The sequence below is a fragment of the Sardina pilchardus genome, chromosome 14, assembly GCF_963854185.1.
Source record: "Sardina pilchardus chromosome 14, fSarPil1.1, whole genome shotgun sequence".
NCBI lineage: Eukaryota > Metazoa > Chordata > Actinopteri > Clupeiformes > Clupeidae > Sardina > Sardina pilchardus.
In genome coordinates, this window is record NC_085007.1 from 17,666,393 (window position 1) to 17,681,560 (window position 15,168).

General features: G+C 41.5%; 1 protein-coding gene across 1 annotated transcript; it reads left to right on the forward strand.

Moving 5' to 3' along the window:
- The first annotated feature begins 6,061 nt into the window (after positions 1–6,061).
- On the forward strand, positions 6,062–14,934 carry ppp2cb (protein phosphatase 2, catalytic subunit, beta isozyme). The gene is made up of 7 exons (XM_062553776.1): positions 6,062–6,575; positions 8,315–8,524; positions 8,761–8,934; positions 12,011–12,100; positions 12,890–13,051; positions 13,638–13,756; positions 14,065–14,934. Exons 1-7 carry the CDS (start codon positions 6,474–6,476, stop codon positions 14,135–14,137), a joined length of 930 nt encoding a protein of 309 aa, XP_062409760.1. The 5' UTR covers positions 6,062–6,473; the 3' UTR covers positions 14,138–14,934.
- The last annotated feature ends 234 nt before the right edge of the window (positions 14,935–15,168 follow it).

Sequence of the window (15,168 nt, forward strand, 5' to 3'; positions counted from 1 at the left end):
TTTAGATATCACACAGATGTTAATCCACTAAGCTCAAGCTGGTGTGTGGTGGTGAGTGTTCTTAATGGCTGCCGTGCATCAACCAGGTGGGCGCTACACAGTGGTGGTGGGTGATACAGTAGGTAATTTCCCCCTTCGCTATGAAGCACTTTGAGCTTCTAGAAAAATTCTACGTTAATGCTACGTAACATGTTGTTGGTGGTGGTGCAGCACAGCTCAGAGTGCACATGAATTCAATTCTCTTCCCAAAAATAGTATACTTAAAGTTAATTTTTAAGTAAACTTAAATGTATAATTCCCAAGTATACTTGTAGCTAGTGAGTTTATTATGATTTTATTATTTATTAGTATGAATGTGCTAGTTATGTACTTCTAGCATACGTTTTGGTTCATTGTAGTATACAAACAGCATTGTAAAAGGTGTATGTACCGTTAATTTACTAATGGTAAATGGCATTTATATAGCGGTTTCAAGACCAGGTGGGGTTACTGCTCTCTCTCTCTTCACTACTTGGGCTCGAACCCAAGACTAGACTTTTTTCCATCAGTATAAGTATATTAAGTATATTTAAGTATGTGCATGTGTGTGTGTGTGTTTATGCGTGAGTGTACAGTGTGTGTGTGTGTGTGTGTGTGTGTGTGCGTGTGTGCCTGCTTGTCTGCATGTATCTGTGGGGGTTTTTTACGTGTGGGTGTGTTTATGTGTGCATGTGCACGTGTGTGTGTGTGTGTGTGTGTGTGTGTGTGTGTGTGTGTGTGTGTGTGTGTGTGTGTGTGTGTGCATGCCTGCGTGTGCGTATATGTCCATGTGTACTGTGCATGTGTGTATGCCTGTGTCACGATCACCCAGAAAACTATGTCCGGCCATCTACAGGCCAATTAATGTACAGCCAAATGTAACATATTTTAATTTGGATGGACATGCATTCAGAGGGTTGTATAATGATCCTCAAATTTCATGCAGTTTTGAGCATGTCAGCCAGAGATAACTGCGATTACAAGGCCACGTTTTTGCTTTTTTCATTTTCAACTAGGTTTGTGTTTACATAATGTGTTTACATTAGCTAGCTTGCCAACATACTTCACTGTACATGACATAAAACTGCTACTGGATACGGACGTGATTCCTAACGATCTCTGATGTCACACTAGCCATCCCCATAGTGTAGCCTGCAAACCTTTTCAACACTACACATGCCCATTGCCCATTTTGAGCATAACATTCTTTAAACCAATGAGAATGACTTCTGTCATTCCATTTAACAGCAAGCAATGCACTTTCAATCAGCGTATCGGTATTTCGATGGTCACCGGCGCATTTGAAGGAATCTGGTTGCGTGCGACCGTACGGAACAGATATTGCACTAAACCATGCTTTACTAAAAACCTAGCAGAGTATATAGCCTGGCTATCACCATAAGCTCAATCTTTAAAGATTGAACATCAGGGGAGTCTGCAATTTATTTCTACTGCACACGAGTCGTGATGAATGGGCATCGTTCAAATGACTCCGTACGCTTGGATAGTCCTTCAACCAATCAGACCAACGATCCGGTGAGTCTTTTGGATAAGCTAGTTTGTGATTGGACCCAAAGGTTGTGGAAGGGAAGCAGAGGAGACAGATGTGCAGGTTTCCAGCCTGAACTGCCTGGCGAAATCCAAATTCACCGCAGGTCAGGCAGGGTTCACCCAGCCTATAGCCAACACACATCTGCAGTCGTATTTGAACTCATTAGAAAAGTGAAACTAACTTCACCGTGGTCTAGTCAACGACAAAACGGTTATACACAGTTACTTTCACTATTGACTGACATAAGGTTACCATTGAAAACATAGCCTGAAAAAGCAACACCTACCCCAATAATGTTCAATTAACTGAATAAAAAACCTAAGGACATTTATCCTGCAGGGGAGTTGCATGAGTTGTCTTCAGCTGTCCTACAGTATGTGTATATGTGCCTCTCGCCTAATCACTTTTATCTGTCATTACCAATTTACAAATGGTGAATAACTACTCATTGTGAGATGTATTTCATAGTATCTTTATTACAATTATTTTCCCCATAGTAATCGTGTAATTACCCGTTTTCATCGGGGTTTGTTTGTCTGTCTGTCTGTCTGTCTGTCTGTCTGTCTGTTTGTTAGCAAGATAACTGAAAAGGTAATGGATGGATTTTGATTTAAAACTTTTCAGGGAAGGTCAGAAATTATAAAATTTTGGGAGTGACACATGTATGTATCACCGTCGGGATTCCGGAGGCGTTTATGTGTTTTGCTTAGTGGTGTAATGGCATGGTATGGCCACGTGGCGGCGATCTGAATAGTTTGGGTTCAAATTAGTGCTGTTATTAATGCGTTAACTCAAAACAATTTTAACAGCATTATTTTTTTATCGCGAGATTAACGCTCTTTCTGACCTGTGACAAGTTTTTCCATAAACTGCTGTGGCCACGTTAGAAAAACTACAGGACCCGGCTGTAAACCAGAGGCAAAACAGTAAGCGCGCCCCACAATGCCATTGTTTAGATGTCCAGCGGAAGACGTTAAAATGGACGCTGATAACAAACTAATGAATGGAAAGTTTAGTTTTAAAACATTGCCAGGGTCAGTGAATAAGAGCGTGAAATGAGTTACCATCGTAGCACGACTAGTTATAATTAGCCGCATTGAGAATTTGCACGAAACTGAGAATTCTAAGGCAGAGCAGGCGTTGGGGCAGACAAATACAGTTGCGCTAACGGGAGATTAGCCTACTGGACTCAGTTATCTGTCTTGTGCCTGCGTGCGTGTGTGTGTGTGTGTGTGTGTGTGTATGCGCGTACATGTACATTGGGGGTGTGTGTGTGTGTGTGTGAGTGAGTGTGTGTGCATTCGTGCACATTCGGTGTGTGTGTGTCTGTGTGTGTGAGAGAGAGAGAAGAACTATGTTTGAATTAGGCTTGAATTAGGCTACAACAATTAAGAGCTTTTTTTATGTTATTGCAGTATCTGAACTTCTAGGAGAGAAGTTTTTTTCCTGCTCAGTGGTGCTGCCAGCATTGTGTCATCTCTGTCCCAATACTTATTGACAGTATTACTACAGACATGAATGGCTGTAACACTATACTGTGGTTTGCAATAAAATAAAATAAAAACATTTGCACAAAGCAAGCTTATCCATTACTTTCATAAGAGTATTAAAATTATAAATCAAGGGACATTTTGAACAGACAAAAATGCGAATTAATATGCGATTAATCGTGAGTTAACTAGGACATTCATGAGATTAATCGCGATTAATTTTTAAAATAGATTGACAGTACTAGTTCAAATGACAACCTAAGAGGGTCAGGCAAGACAGGCAGAGGTCTGCGCTCTCTGAGTGCATTTCTAGTTTGTAATGTTTTGCATGGATGTGCACGTTCCTGTGGATGATAGAAGCAGGGTGCGTTGTGAACCTACCCATATCACTGTTGATAATGCACTCTTAAAATAAAATGTTTAGATGCTGCACCAGACCTAGCCTGGTCCTAACCATCCCATAATACTACCATTTCATTTCGTATTATGGTCTGGAATTTCTTTGCTCTGAAGCGCTTGCAGGAAGCGGGAAGTAACGCCCAGTTCTGGTTTGAATTGATTGGACAGCTCTCACCCAATCGGCGATAGTTACTCATAACAACATAGCGCAGGCGTTTAACGTCATCGTCACGAGCGCCCTCCCCCTTTCGCCCCCACCAACCCGTCTCTTCGTTTATTGGCTGCTTTCTGGAGGGGGGGCGTTCTGTTACAATTCTACCGAGCAGAATGCTCCACAGAGGAGCACGGCCAGACTCGTAGTGGAGGCAATCCTTGGCCGGAAGTACGTGGATGGCTCGCGAGGCTACACCAGACCCCTCCTTAGGTCGTTAATAGCCACACCCCTCGGCTTGTTGCTCAATAAAGGAGACTGTCATCGTGAAAAAGTAGTAGATAGTTAGGACTTTAGACTTTAGACTTTAGACTATCATGATACCGCCCATGGTGTTCCAGACTAGTATCTCCTTGAAAGGAGAGCTATTGGGCGCGGTCAGGCTATCTGTACACTCTTAAATGAATGTGTTGAGAACATCTCTGTGTCCAGATAAGGACAACACAATGTGTGTTGTTTCCAACATATTGATTTTATTATTTGTTACACAATATGTGTTGGCTGGGTAAACCCTGCCTGATCTGCCGGCGATTTGGATTTTGTTCCACAGCTCAGGCTGGAAACCTATCTCTCCTACTTCCTGTCCACATCTTCTGGGTCCAATCACAAACTAGCTTATCCAAAAGACGCACCCTGAAAGTTGGTCTGATTGGTTGAAGGACTACCCAAGCGTACAGAGTCATTAGGCGAGTTCGTGATGGCGCAGCATTGAGCAGCGCTGCGCAGAACTGCGCAGCACAAGATGCACGTGGTTAAAAATCTGTCCACGATGGTCTAGATGGCCGTTTTTAGTACTCTGCAGTCGATATCACATGGCCTTAACTTATCGCGGGAGCAAGGCTTCTTTTTTGCAGGAACAGGAACATTTTCACAGGAACAGGTGAAACTCTGGCTAAACGGGCTTTTTAAGTTGAAATAATTGCCAAGTTCTCCTTTAACACCCAGATCTCCTTAGCAAAGTTGCAGCTTTGGGTACTTTTTGTATGTGAACTTCAGAGGTGTACCAATAGCTTGTGATGCAGGAGATGAACAATTGGAATTGGAACAATTGGAACAATTTACACTTTAAGTCTAACTTCACCCCATAACTCCACCCACTTCACATTTCTGAAAAAGGCTTTCAAAATGGGCGAGACGTTCTGAAATTTGGAAGGGCATGCAGCACTGCTGCAGCCAATCAACCATGGTGATTTCGTGTCAATCTGGGAATGATGAGTGCTGCATGGCCCATCACAGGTAGGCTAATCAGGGCAGCAGGTGTTGGGGCGTTTCATTCCTAATTTGTAACAACCCGGTGATGTAGAGTTAGACGAGAAGTGCAGGACTACGTCAGCATTCCAATAGCATTTTGGACCAAAATGCCATGGCATGTTTCAACCTGTAGAGGGCGCGGAAAGCTATATCTCCAATACAAAATCATACGAAATGTTACTTTTCTCGGGAAACTCAATTTTTGTCAATATTAACCCTGGAAATAGTGTAGTTCACCACTTATGAGTATTTTCAATCAATCAACAGCTCAAAAAACTTTAACAAGTTTACTTTAGGTAGTAAGTTTATTTGTATAAATGTAGGCTACTTGGTAGCCTATTGTAGCCTAGCCTATGTTTATACTTTCTCAGACTAAATTTGCCCACTTTCAGTTACATAAACTCGTAAGTAGCCTATTCATGGGTTTCATCAGGTCCCTTTCCACAGGTTTATTAATCAAGCATGTAGTCAGCACTGATAATCTAGGTGCTTGATTTTATACACCTGTGCAAAAGGGACCTGATGAAACCCATAGGCTAAGGCCTACTGAAAACTAGCCTATAGGCTAACTAGATAGTTATACTTCTAGCACACCTTTTAGTTCATTAGTATACGTTAAGTATTTTTAAGGTCTAAAAGTAGTAAACTTACCGGTAGGTCAACTGCATTTGTATAACTTATTTATGAATTATCGACTGCATTTACATTATACACGCACGCGCACGCGCGTGCACACACACACACACACACACACACACACACACACACACACACACACACACACACACACACACACACACACACACACACACACACACACCTGCACATTAGCGCTTTTGGTGTTAGCCGTTTTGTCAGGAGGAGCAGGGCTGGAGTTGGTTGGAGGACTCCTCTACCTCTTGAGCCGCTGTTGATGTATTTCTCTAGCCCATTTTTTCATGTCCATGAATGATGATGAGTGATGACAGTACATCTACTGGAAGGGTAGTTTTACCACATCATGCACTATGATCATGCAACAACTGGCCCATTACATGAAATATATCTTCCATGCCACAAGACGGCATCAGTGTAATTAAAGTTTAATAAGAGCACGCGGATATTGTGGAAATACCATTCTGATGACGTAAAACGGGGCGAGTACAGGGCGGCCATTACACAGCGAGTTTCCCTAGGAAGGTCGGGGGGAATAGGGAACTAGCTAGCCAAATTGTTATGACGGCCAATCCCTGTATTTAAATTATTTTAGTAAGCTGAAATTGCCTGTTTAAGTGTCACTTCGTACCAGACAACCTGTCTTTGTTATTTTTGTGAGGTATTCTGTTGTAAGTGGAGCTGTTATTTGGAAGCTAGCAGCGCAGCGTTTATTTAGCAAGCTAACCAACGTTAGCTTCGAGCCAGACGCCGAAAACCCGGCTCTTGCGTCGCACCGAGGGAAATTAAACATCTGAATTTCGAGCGGAGACGGTACCTAAATATATCCAGCGCAGCCAACGCGTTAAGGGAAACCAAACTGAAAACAAAACTATCTTGAAATTTGGTCACGTTCAAAATGGACGATAAAACATTTACCAAGGAATTAGATCAATGGGTCGAACAACTCAACGAGTGTAAGCAGCTCTCGGAAAACCAAGTGAGGACGCTCTGCGAAAAGGTGAGGTTTCACATTTCTTTTAAAATGTATAACTCCTCATGTGGCAAGGCACTAATGAAAAATTGCTTGACGTTTCAAATCTGTTCTACGTTTTCTGTGAACTTTGCCGCCTTAAAACTGAATGGAGGTATTTGAGGTTGATGGCAATCTGTTTTACAGATACCACCATAGCTTCAGGTAAGGTATCTAACGTTAGCTAGCCATCTATGTTTGTTAGCCCAGCTTGCTAGGGTAGCTAGCCTTCACTCCCATCGCAGATGTTGAACTTGCTGTTTAATAACCGGCTTAACAGGTAGCTGCTACTCATTAATTCAAATATTACCTGTCCTTGTCTGACGGAGCAACGGTTACAATTTAATTCCATTGTCAGAATCGTTCGCTAGCTTGCCTCTTCACGGCCCGGTTAACAGTTACCAACGTTTTGGTGCATGGCTGTCTAGCTGTCTAACGTTATAGTTAAGCTAGATGTATTGACATAGTTAAATACTTCATCCCTGCACAACAGCTGTCCTGCAGCCGTCAGACGAAAATACTCCGACAACTTTGGTGTTCGAGATGAGCTCCATCAGCAATCTGATGGTGTTAACTAACCCCAGCAAATGCGTCCAATACTACCCTTGCACAGCACACGTTTTGAATCCACGAGCAGCTGTCACAGCAGTTGACCAGACCTTTTCATAATATTGGGTCTTTGATGGGTGTATTTGGCAATGTATTGTTTATCCCAGGCAAAGTTTTTGGGGATGTTTCAATTTAATGTTCAAACATCCATATCGAAATGGTTGGCAGCATATGCCATGTATGAATATACAGGCCTAGGCTGCACAATTTGTAAAGATCAACTTGAATTGCTGGCAGATGGGTAATATACGTAGGGGAAGACAGCCCCAGTTGGCTTTTCAAATATTCAGATTTTTTTCTTACAGCCCAACATGTCTAAAGCACATGCAGGACCAGGTTATGTGTGTTATAGTGAATGTAACTTTAGGTTCTCAAAGTAGTTGAACAACAGGTTCAGGTTTAATCTGTTAGTGATTGCCTTCATTAAAATATTGAGCTAAAAAATAACACAGATGTTAGCAGTCTATTTAAAGTGTGTGTGTCTCTGTGTGTATCACCTGATGTTTCTTTTTATGAGTTTACTATGACACATGACTCGTATGACAGCAGTGAGGTGATTAAAACTGTTGTCAGACAACTCAAAGTCTGCCCTTTCAATCTGTTGTTTATATATTCCAAGCAGCGCTGTTTTGGCCTCTTGAATAAATCATAGAAAGATCAAATTGGTCTGTCAGTATTGCTTGGGTGTTATTGTGTTGATCAATATTTTGTGATGACAACAGTAATATCATTAAATGTATACAAGACCCAGGCCTGCCGTGGTCATCTGCCTTGATTAAAGTAGGGCTAAAACTTATACTTCACTCCTGAAGTCACCCCCAGTTTAATCAAATGACCGAAGAACTGAGAACAGGATTACATGGCAGAGCTGTCTCCATGGACACTGCCCACATGGTCTCCATGGTGATGCTCAGTAGTTCTCACGTGTAATATTGATGCCAGATAAAAAGCATGTGTGAAACTTTTTCTGGATGGGGATCAGCGCTTTGTGCAATAACATTCACAGCAAACGTAACACTACGCTTGTATCTGGTCATGATCATCTCTAAGATTACGCTGCCCTTTTTCTTTTTCATCTTTGCTGTGTTAAAACATGACCTCCTTTCATTTCTCTAAAGGCAAAAGAGATCCTCACGAAGGAGTCAAACGTGCAGGAGGTGCGCTGCCCAGTCACAGTCTGCGGAGATGTGCACGGCCAGTTTCATGATCTCATGGAGCTCTTCAGAATCGGGGGCAAGTCACCAGATACCAACTACCTGTTCATGGGAGATTACGTGGACAGAGGCTACTACTCGGTGGAGACAGTCACGCTGCTCGTAGCATTAAAGGTCAGTAATCTCTGTCCTTTAACCTAAAGCATCATTCCACTCATCACAATGGTGTGGTAAGGTAGTGTGGAAGCCAGATAAAAGCTGTAAAGACAAATATATATTTTGCTAAATTAATGCAGTTTGTAAAAACAATGCGTGCATTGATCTGTGTTAAGAATAGCTTTTCTCTATGCTGATTAGTGTCGGGAGTAGAATCAGGGTGCCTACCAACAGTCTCTGTTTGTCTTCTGTAGGTCCGTTTCCCAGAGCGTATCACGATACTGCGGGGGAACCACGAGAGCAGACAGATCACACAGGTCTATGGCTTCTATGATGAGTGCCTGAGGAAATATGGCAACGCCAACGTGTGGAAGTACTTCACAGACCTCTTTGACTACTTGCCCCTGACTGCTCTGGTTGATGGACAGGTATGGCCTTCAGCATCATTACTTCAGCGGGAGGTTAAACAGTTCAGCCATAATGCAGTGATGCTACTGCATTTTTGGGACCTGTTGTGCAGCATTATGTATTTAATCGGTACCTCCTTTTAAGCTTTGGGAATGTGTTAACACAGGGGTTCCCAGCCTCTTTTTTTTTCGACTTTGACCATATTTTGATGCCACAAAATGTTGGTGACCCCGATCATTCACAACATATTGTGAGAGAATGCATTTAATCTCTGCTGTAACATCCAGCAGAGATTAAATGGTATTTTTCCAAAATGTCTTGGAAAGCTAATTTGTTAGTTTGATTAACTTGCCTGGTTGTTTTATGACTCTGTTTGGAACATTGATCAAGCATTGTTGTTACCCATGATCTCATGCGAGATGTCTAAGTCCATTTTTACATTGCTAGATTGTAATGAAGGATCCGCTTAGTCATTTAACTTGGATATAATGGGGGTTTTCATATTGTTTTATTTAATGTATATAGTTTTATGTAATGTACTGGGGCCGGTTTCCCGATAACGTTCACTCTTAGCGAGCTACGAAGACTCCAAAGGTATAACTTACCTAAGTTGTTTGCCTTTATAGTCCAGGGGCCTATTGCACAAAACTAGGATAAGGGATTAACCCGGGATATCTTGGTTATCCTGGCTCAATTTATCCGTGATCCAGTTGCACAAAAGCGGGATAGGGGGCAGCAGGATATGTTATGGTATAAGTTACCATGGCGATTTATTCTGTGGAGCTAGCCTGCTCCTGACCAGGCTAACATCCAAGATAAGTTGATTCTAATGGTAATTACATGATCTGATTGGTTCAGCTAGCTGTCATTCAAATGAGACCTCCACGTGATTTTTTTTAAAGAGCTGTAGATTCCATTTATATATTATTTGCTACATGCATTTACTCGCAAAACACAGCAGAATGTCTGCCTAATACCATATGGATGTCATTTAAATTATGGTGGCCTTATAATTAATAACATAGCCTACTCGTTGTTTGCTTCTTTTTTGACAGATGTTTGATGAATAGGCTGCTGTAGGCTAGTAGTTGATTGGAAGTGGAGGGGACATTTTTCGAAGGTGTTTTCAACTAATTCGGCGTTTAAGACAAATTAAGATACTTTGTGCATCTTTGCGGTGGCAAAGCGCTTCCTTAATGACGTTGCGTGCCGAGACAAGAAAGCTCTCACACGTGGGTGCATACGTACATTTGCATTCAGTTGATCTGCCACACCTACTCCCGCTATGTAACAGAAATAATCATGATCCCCCATCCAAAAAAGTAAAACTTTACCTCGTTGTTAGTCTATATCAAAAGCGGTTGTTCACTTTGTGTGCAAGACGCTATTTTTCGCGTCTTTTTTTATTCCAACCGCGAGTTATTTAGGGAGAAACGAGAACGCGCACATACACCGAATAACTTACACCTGGCTTGATGAATCCGTGTCTGCTCATCCTGGATTGGTCTTTGTGCAACCAATTCAGCCGGTATGCTCTTGTTTAGGATTCAGTGATCGCGGCTCAGTAACTTATCCCGGATGTCTTAATTCTGCTTTTGTGCAACGGGCCCCTGGTTCCCGAACTGTCACTTAGGAGTCTTCTTACGAAAAGCTCCTTATGTCCGACGTGCAAGGCGCTGTCCACCATGAAGGTGATGAATAAGTTGATATTGATTGCTCAGAAATCGATTTTTTTTACTTCACACGGAGGCACAAGAGTATTATGAAAGCACCAAAAACATTGCTCCTCCATAACATCCACGCTACTTCAACATGGATGAACTTATTAATAGCATACAATGATCAAAGTAGAAATGAAGTTGCATGCGTAACAGATGTCTAAAGATTGCTGTAGGGTACAGTGCCGGCTAGTAGTAGTAGTAGGGTACGCTAGTCGCGAGCTGAAACATTGCTAAGGTGCAGCTAAGAGAGTTCTAAGAGTGCTCCAGACCACTTTTACCAACGAACGACGTACGAAAGACATTCGTAGTAAAGTACCTTTCGAGAAATGCGTGAAAATGTTAAGGTAGAGTTTAAGATGGAGGTTACGAGCTACGTAGCATTAAGAAGGTTTTGGGAAACCAGCCTCTGGTCAGTTGAGAGATCCCAATGTCTCAGCCGGAACTATTTGAATTTCAGGCGACCCCAAGGTGTATTAAGTCTTAAAGTTAGTTTTTGTTGCTTTAAAAATCACAGCCCAGGCTAAAGCTTTTTGTAATTACTGAATTTTTTTGCTACTATTGTTATTATAATCATTCAGGTTTGGTGTGACTGTCCTCTACATTAAACCAAACCATTATTTCTCTGACCCTGTGTCCCAGGCCAGCTGAACACTTGCTTGTTGTTGCGTTATGTTTTTTTTGTCGTTTTTACGACACAGTGAATAGAACATGATGTAATGAGAAGTGAACTGTACAACACCTTGATTACTTTATGGGAGGTCAATGGTTGGCTTTACAGTCAGCACAGCAGTTAGACATCCTGTAATAATGTTGCATCATTCTACTTTTTAAAAATGTATTTATGATGTTACTTTGCATACAGTTCTGTTGCAGAATAAAAACGTTTTGTCGCTTCTGAATGGCAAAATAGTTTTTGCTGTGAAAAAGCACAATTACAGTTGCTAGGCCTATGTGTCATGTCACAGATACTGTAGCTGGAAAAAAAAAACAGGTCAAGCAAACCTATTTTCAGCATTTGTTTTTTCTGACTTCCTGAGAGGAATGTACAACTAAAGACTGTAAAGGTCATCTTGTGAATAGCCTCTGGATAACCTAAGCAACCAAATGGTATGCCCCCTCAGGATAGTATATGCTTTATAGAGCAGAAAACAATCTAGTCTTAAACTGTTTGTTGGGTTTCCTCAACCAGTCTGAACATCTGGAGGCCTTACTGATTTATTTGTTATTTTTCTTCCTATTTAACCAAGTTTATCAAATGTTATGTATTTTTTGTTTATGTTACTGGTTAGCTGCAGAAACACTGTTGCAATGTTCATGTTCCTCAGCTTTGTAATCCACTCCATTTATGTGTAATATATAAATGTGTTCATTACAGATCTTCTGCCTGCACGGTGGGCTCTCCCCATCAATAGACACACTGGATCACATCCGGGCCCTCGATCGCCTACAGGAAGTACCACATGAGGTCAGTTCCATGAGCAACTATTTAAGGCTACACTATTTATAGCTTGCATGTGGAGCTTTGCATTAATACAGTTCTGTGCAGTATGATCTTGAGGTCTTCATGGAGCTCATTTTATCTCATTGAGAATCTGTGGGCCTCTCTGGCTTTTATGGTTTGTTTAAAAAATGTTTATGGTAGTGCCGAGGAGTTCATTTAACTTTTATTCTTTAAAAGGTTTTAAGGGCAAAATATGTAGTATATCTTTATTGTCAAGGCTTACAGAACAGTGTCCCACGTATTAAATGTTGCTGTTGATGCCTAACAGACAGCATGTCCAGGGCCTGTATTAGTGTGCTGAGAGATTGGATCTGTAACGACTAATTGCTCTCTGATGCCCGTCTCTGGAAGCCACTGCGCCTGTGGGCAGTTATCTTTACCAAGATGGCGCCTGGTAATCAATAACATTGTTGTATGTGACTGCTCATAGTCCACACACTGAGAGATGGTCTCATAATATTACAGGCTTGTTGGTGATTGTTATGTGGGGTTCATTTTATGCTAGGAAACTAATTCATGCAGTAGTTTAGATTTGTTTAAAATATGATCTCTTGTGTTTGCTAGTTCATTAGTACGGCTTTGTATAAAGGCTGGATTAAAAAACTTAAAGGTGGCAAACAATGCACATCACATCTTTGAAATGGTTGTTTACTTTTAGCTATCTGACTGCATAAATAACTCCAGCAGCTCAGCTTAGCCCACAAGGACAACAAAATACGTGCTATTGTTCTCATATCGCCAATTCTTTTGCAGGGACCAATGTGTGACCTACTGTGGTCTGATCCTGATGACCGCGGAGGCTGGGGGATCTCCCCGCGAGGTGCTGGTTACACCTTCGGACAGGACATTTCTGAAACCTTCAACCACGCCAATGGTCTTACTCTGGTGTCACGAGCTCACCAGTTAGTCATGGAGGTCAGTCACTTTTAATCGACTGTATACTGTCAACACTTACTCTGTATCAGCCCTTTTTAAAATATCTAAGTGTATGTGTGGAAGCTTAGGCTAAATGGCATATAAGTGCAGCAGATAATTGCATATTCTGAGGATTCTCTGCAGATGGGTCTATATCCTGTATATATTGTGTGCTGTGAGTCAGATATATCCACCCACACGGGTGAAAATCTATATTTGATATACGCCCTATGTCTGTCAGGAGGTCCTTAAATATCCACTGTGATTCATTCACTCAGATCTGTTTTAACACAAACGCTTAATTCAAACCGGGACTGCTGCTAGCATTTATGTGCCCAATCTCCATGCACCGATTATAGGAGGCGAGGAAGATGAAAGGATTTTCAATTTCATTGTTGGACACCAACAGACAGTCATAGTGCTTGCTGCTCACTGGGCACATGATCACGACTGTAAAATATTAGAAAGGAGGTTTATGCTGTTCATTATTGCAGTTGCAGAGAGCCATTCTGCTTGACAAGATTTGGTATTCCGGAACCATTTTTTGACTGCTAAAATTCCTGTTCGGTCTTGCTTTCCCTCCCAGGGCTACAACTGGTGTCACGATAGAAACGTGGTCACCATTTTCAGTGCGCCAAACTACTGCTATCGCTGTGGCAATCAAGCTGCCATCATGGAACTGGATGATACTCTTAAATATTCCTTGTAAGTACAACATTATTGTTTGTTTTTTTGTAATTCTGGGCATGGGTGATGGGTAATGTCAGGGACAAATCATAAATGTGGCTGTGTTTGTGGCCTGCAAGGATGCACTGTTTAGTTTTTGTGCTTATTATTAGTTGTAGCCTACAGTTGCGGCAGCCTACTCTTTGCTAATTGATTTGAAAATGTAGTTTGATAGATCAGGCTTACACCTAATGGATATTTTTGGTATGCAGCAAATTTATGGAAAAAAGTCCTTACATTGTTACATTAATCACCAATCTAAACATGGCTTGATTGTATTCTTTCAGCCTTCAGTTTGACCCTGCTCCTCGACGTGGAGAGCCCCACGTCACTCGCCGTACCCCTGACTACTTCTTATAAACACGCACTGGCCTGACGAGGGGGGAGGAAAGAGGAGAATCCTGAAGCAAGCAACAAAGAGACAAAAATCCCAGCAGTTGCTCGTATGCGTGTATATATGCACACACAGTGCTGTATGTCTGTATATGTACATGTGCACGGGGTCTGTTACGACGTGAAAGCACTAACATGGACCAAAATGTGCCATATAAGCATTTGATGCCGAAAAAAAAAAAATTGCCCTGTGTCTCAGTACTTCAACACAGTGTCCCATTTTAGCCTCTAGTGCAATTGCCTGCTGTATACTATTGATGGAAAAGTTCTCTGTTCTTGAAATGTACATTACTCTGAGCAACAAAAAAAAAGATAAAATAAAAGGAAATGTGATATAAACTCGCTTTCTTCTCCCCCTCTCTCCCCTCAATATCACTGGACGTTGTGCTTTGAGTTGGCAGTGCCAGGCATGTGACAAGACGACAATGTTTTATACAAAATGCACAAGCTTACACCCACACTTGTCTCTGCACCACAACACTATAATCTATTTGGGAATGAATACTTAACATTGAGGGAGGAGCCTCCGTTTTGGGAGTATGCTTTTATGTATATGACAACCCCACAGTCCCCCCCCCCCTCTCTCCTTTCTCTCCTCTCCACCCTCCCCTCAAACTGTAACCTAACTGTCCCTTTTGTCTAATCTTTACCTTACATTTTTTTGTGTTGGCCTTTTCTGTGTATTTGTCATGATGTGATTGCCTCTTCTTTGGTGTATGAACTAAATAAAGTACTTTCAATTGCAAGCTACACCATAATAAAAACGAGTGTGGCATTTATTTTAAAAGGTTGTTTGCAAAAGTAACTACCAATACCTGGTGACATAAAATGTTATTAAAAATGTAAATGTTAATATACTTGTATAACTGAAAAAAACTGGTGAAAATGAAGTATTAATCCACAAGGAGTAAAAAGTAATGTGCAGCCAAGCCAGCCGACCGACTGAGTACAAAGCTTTGTTCATAACGGCTGAGACTAGTTACAAACATACGAGCATG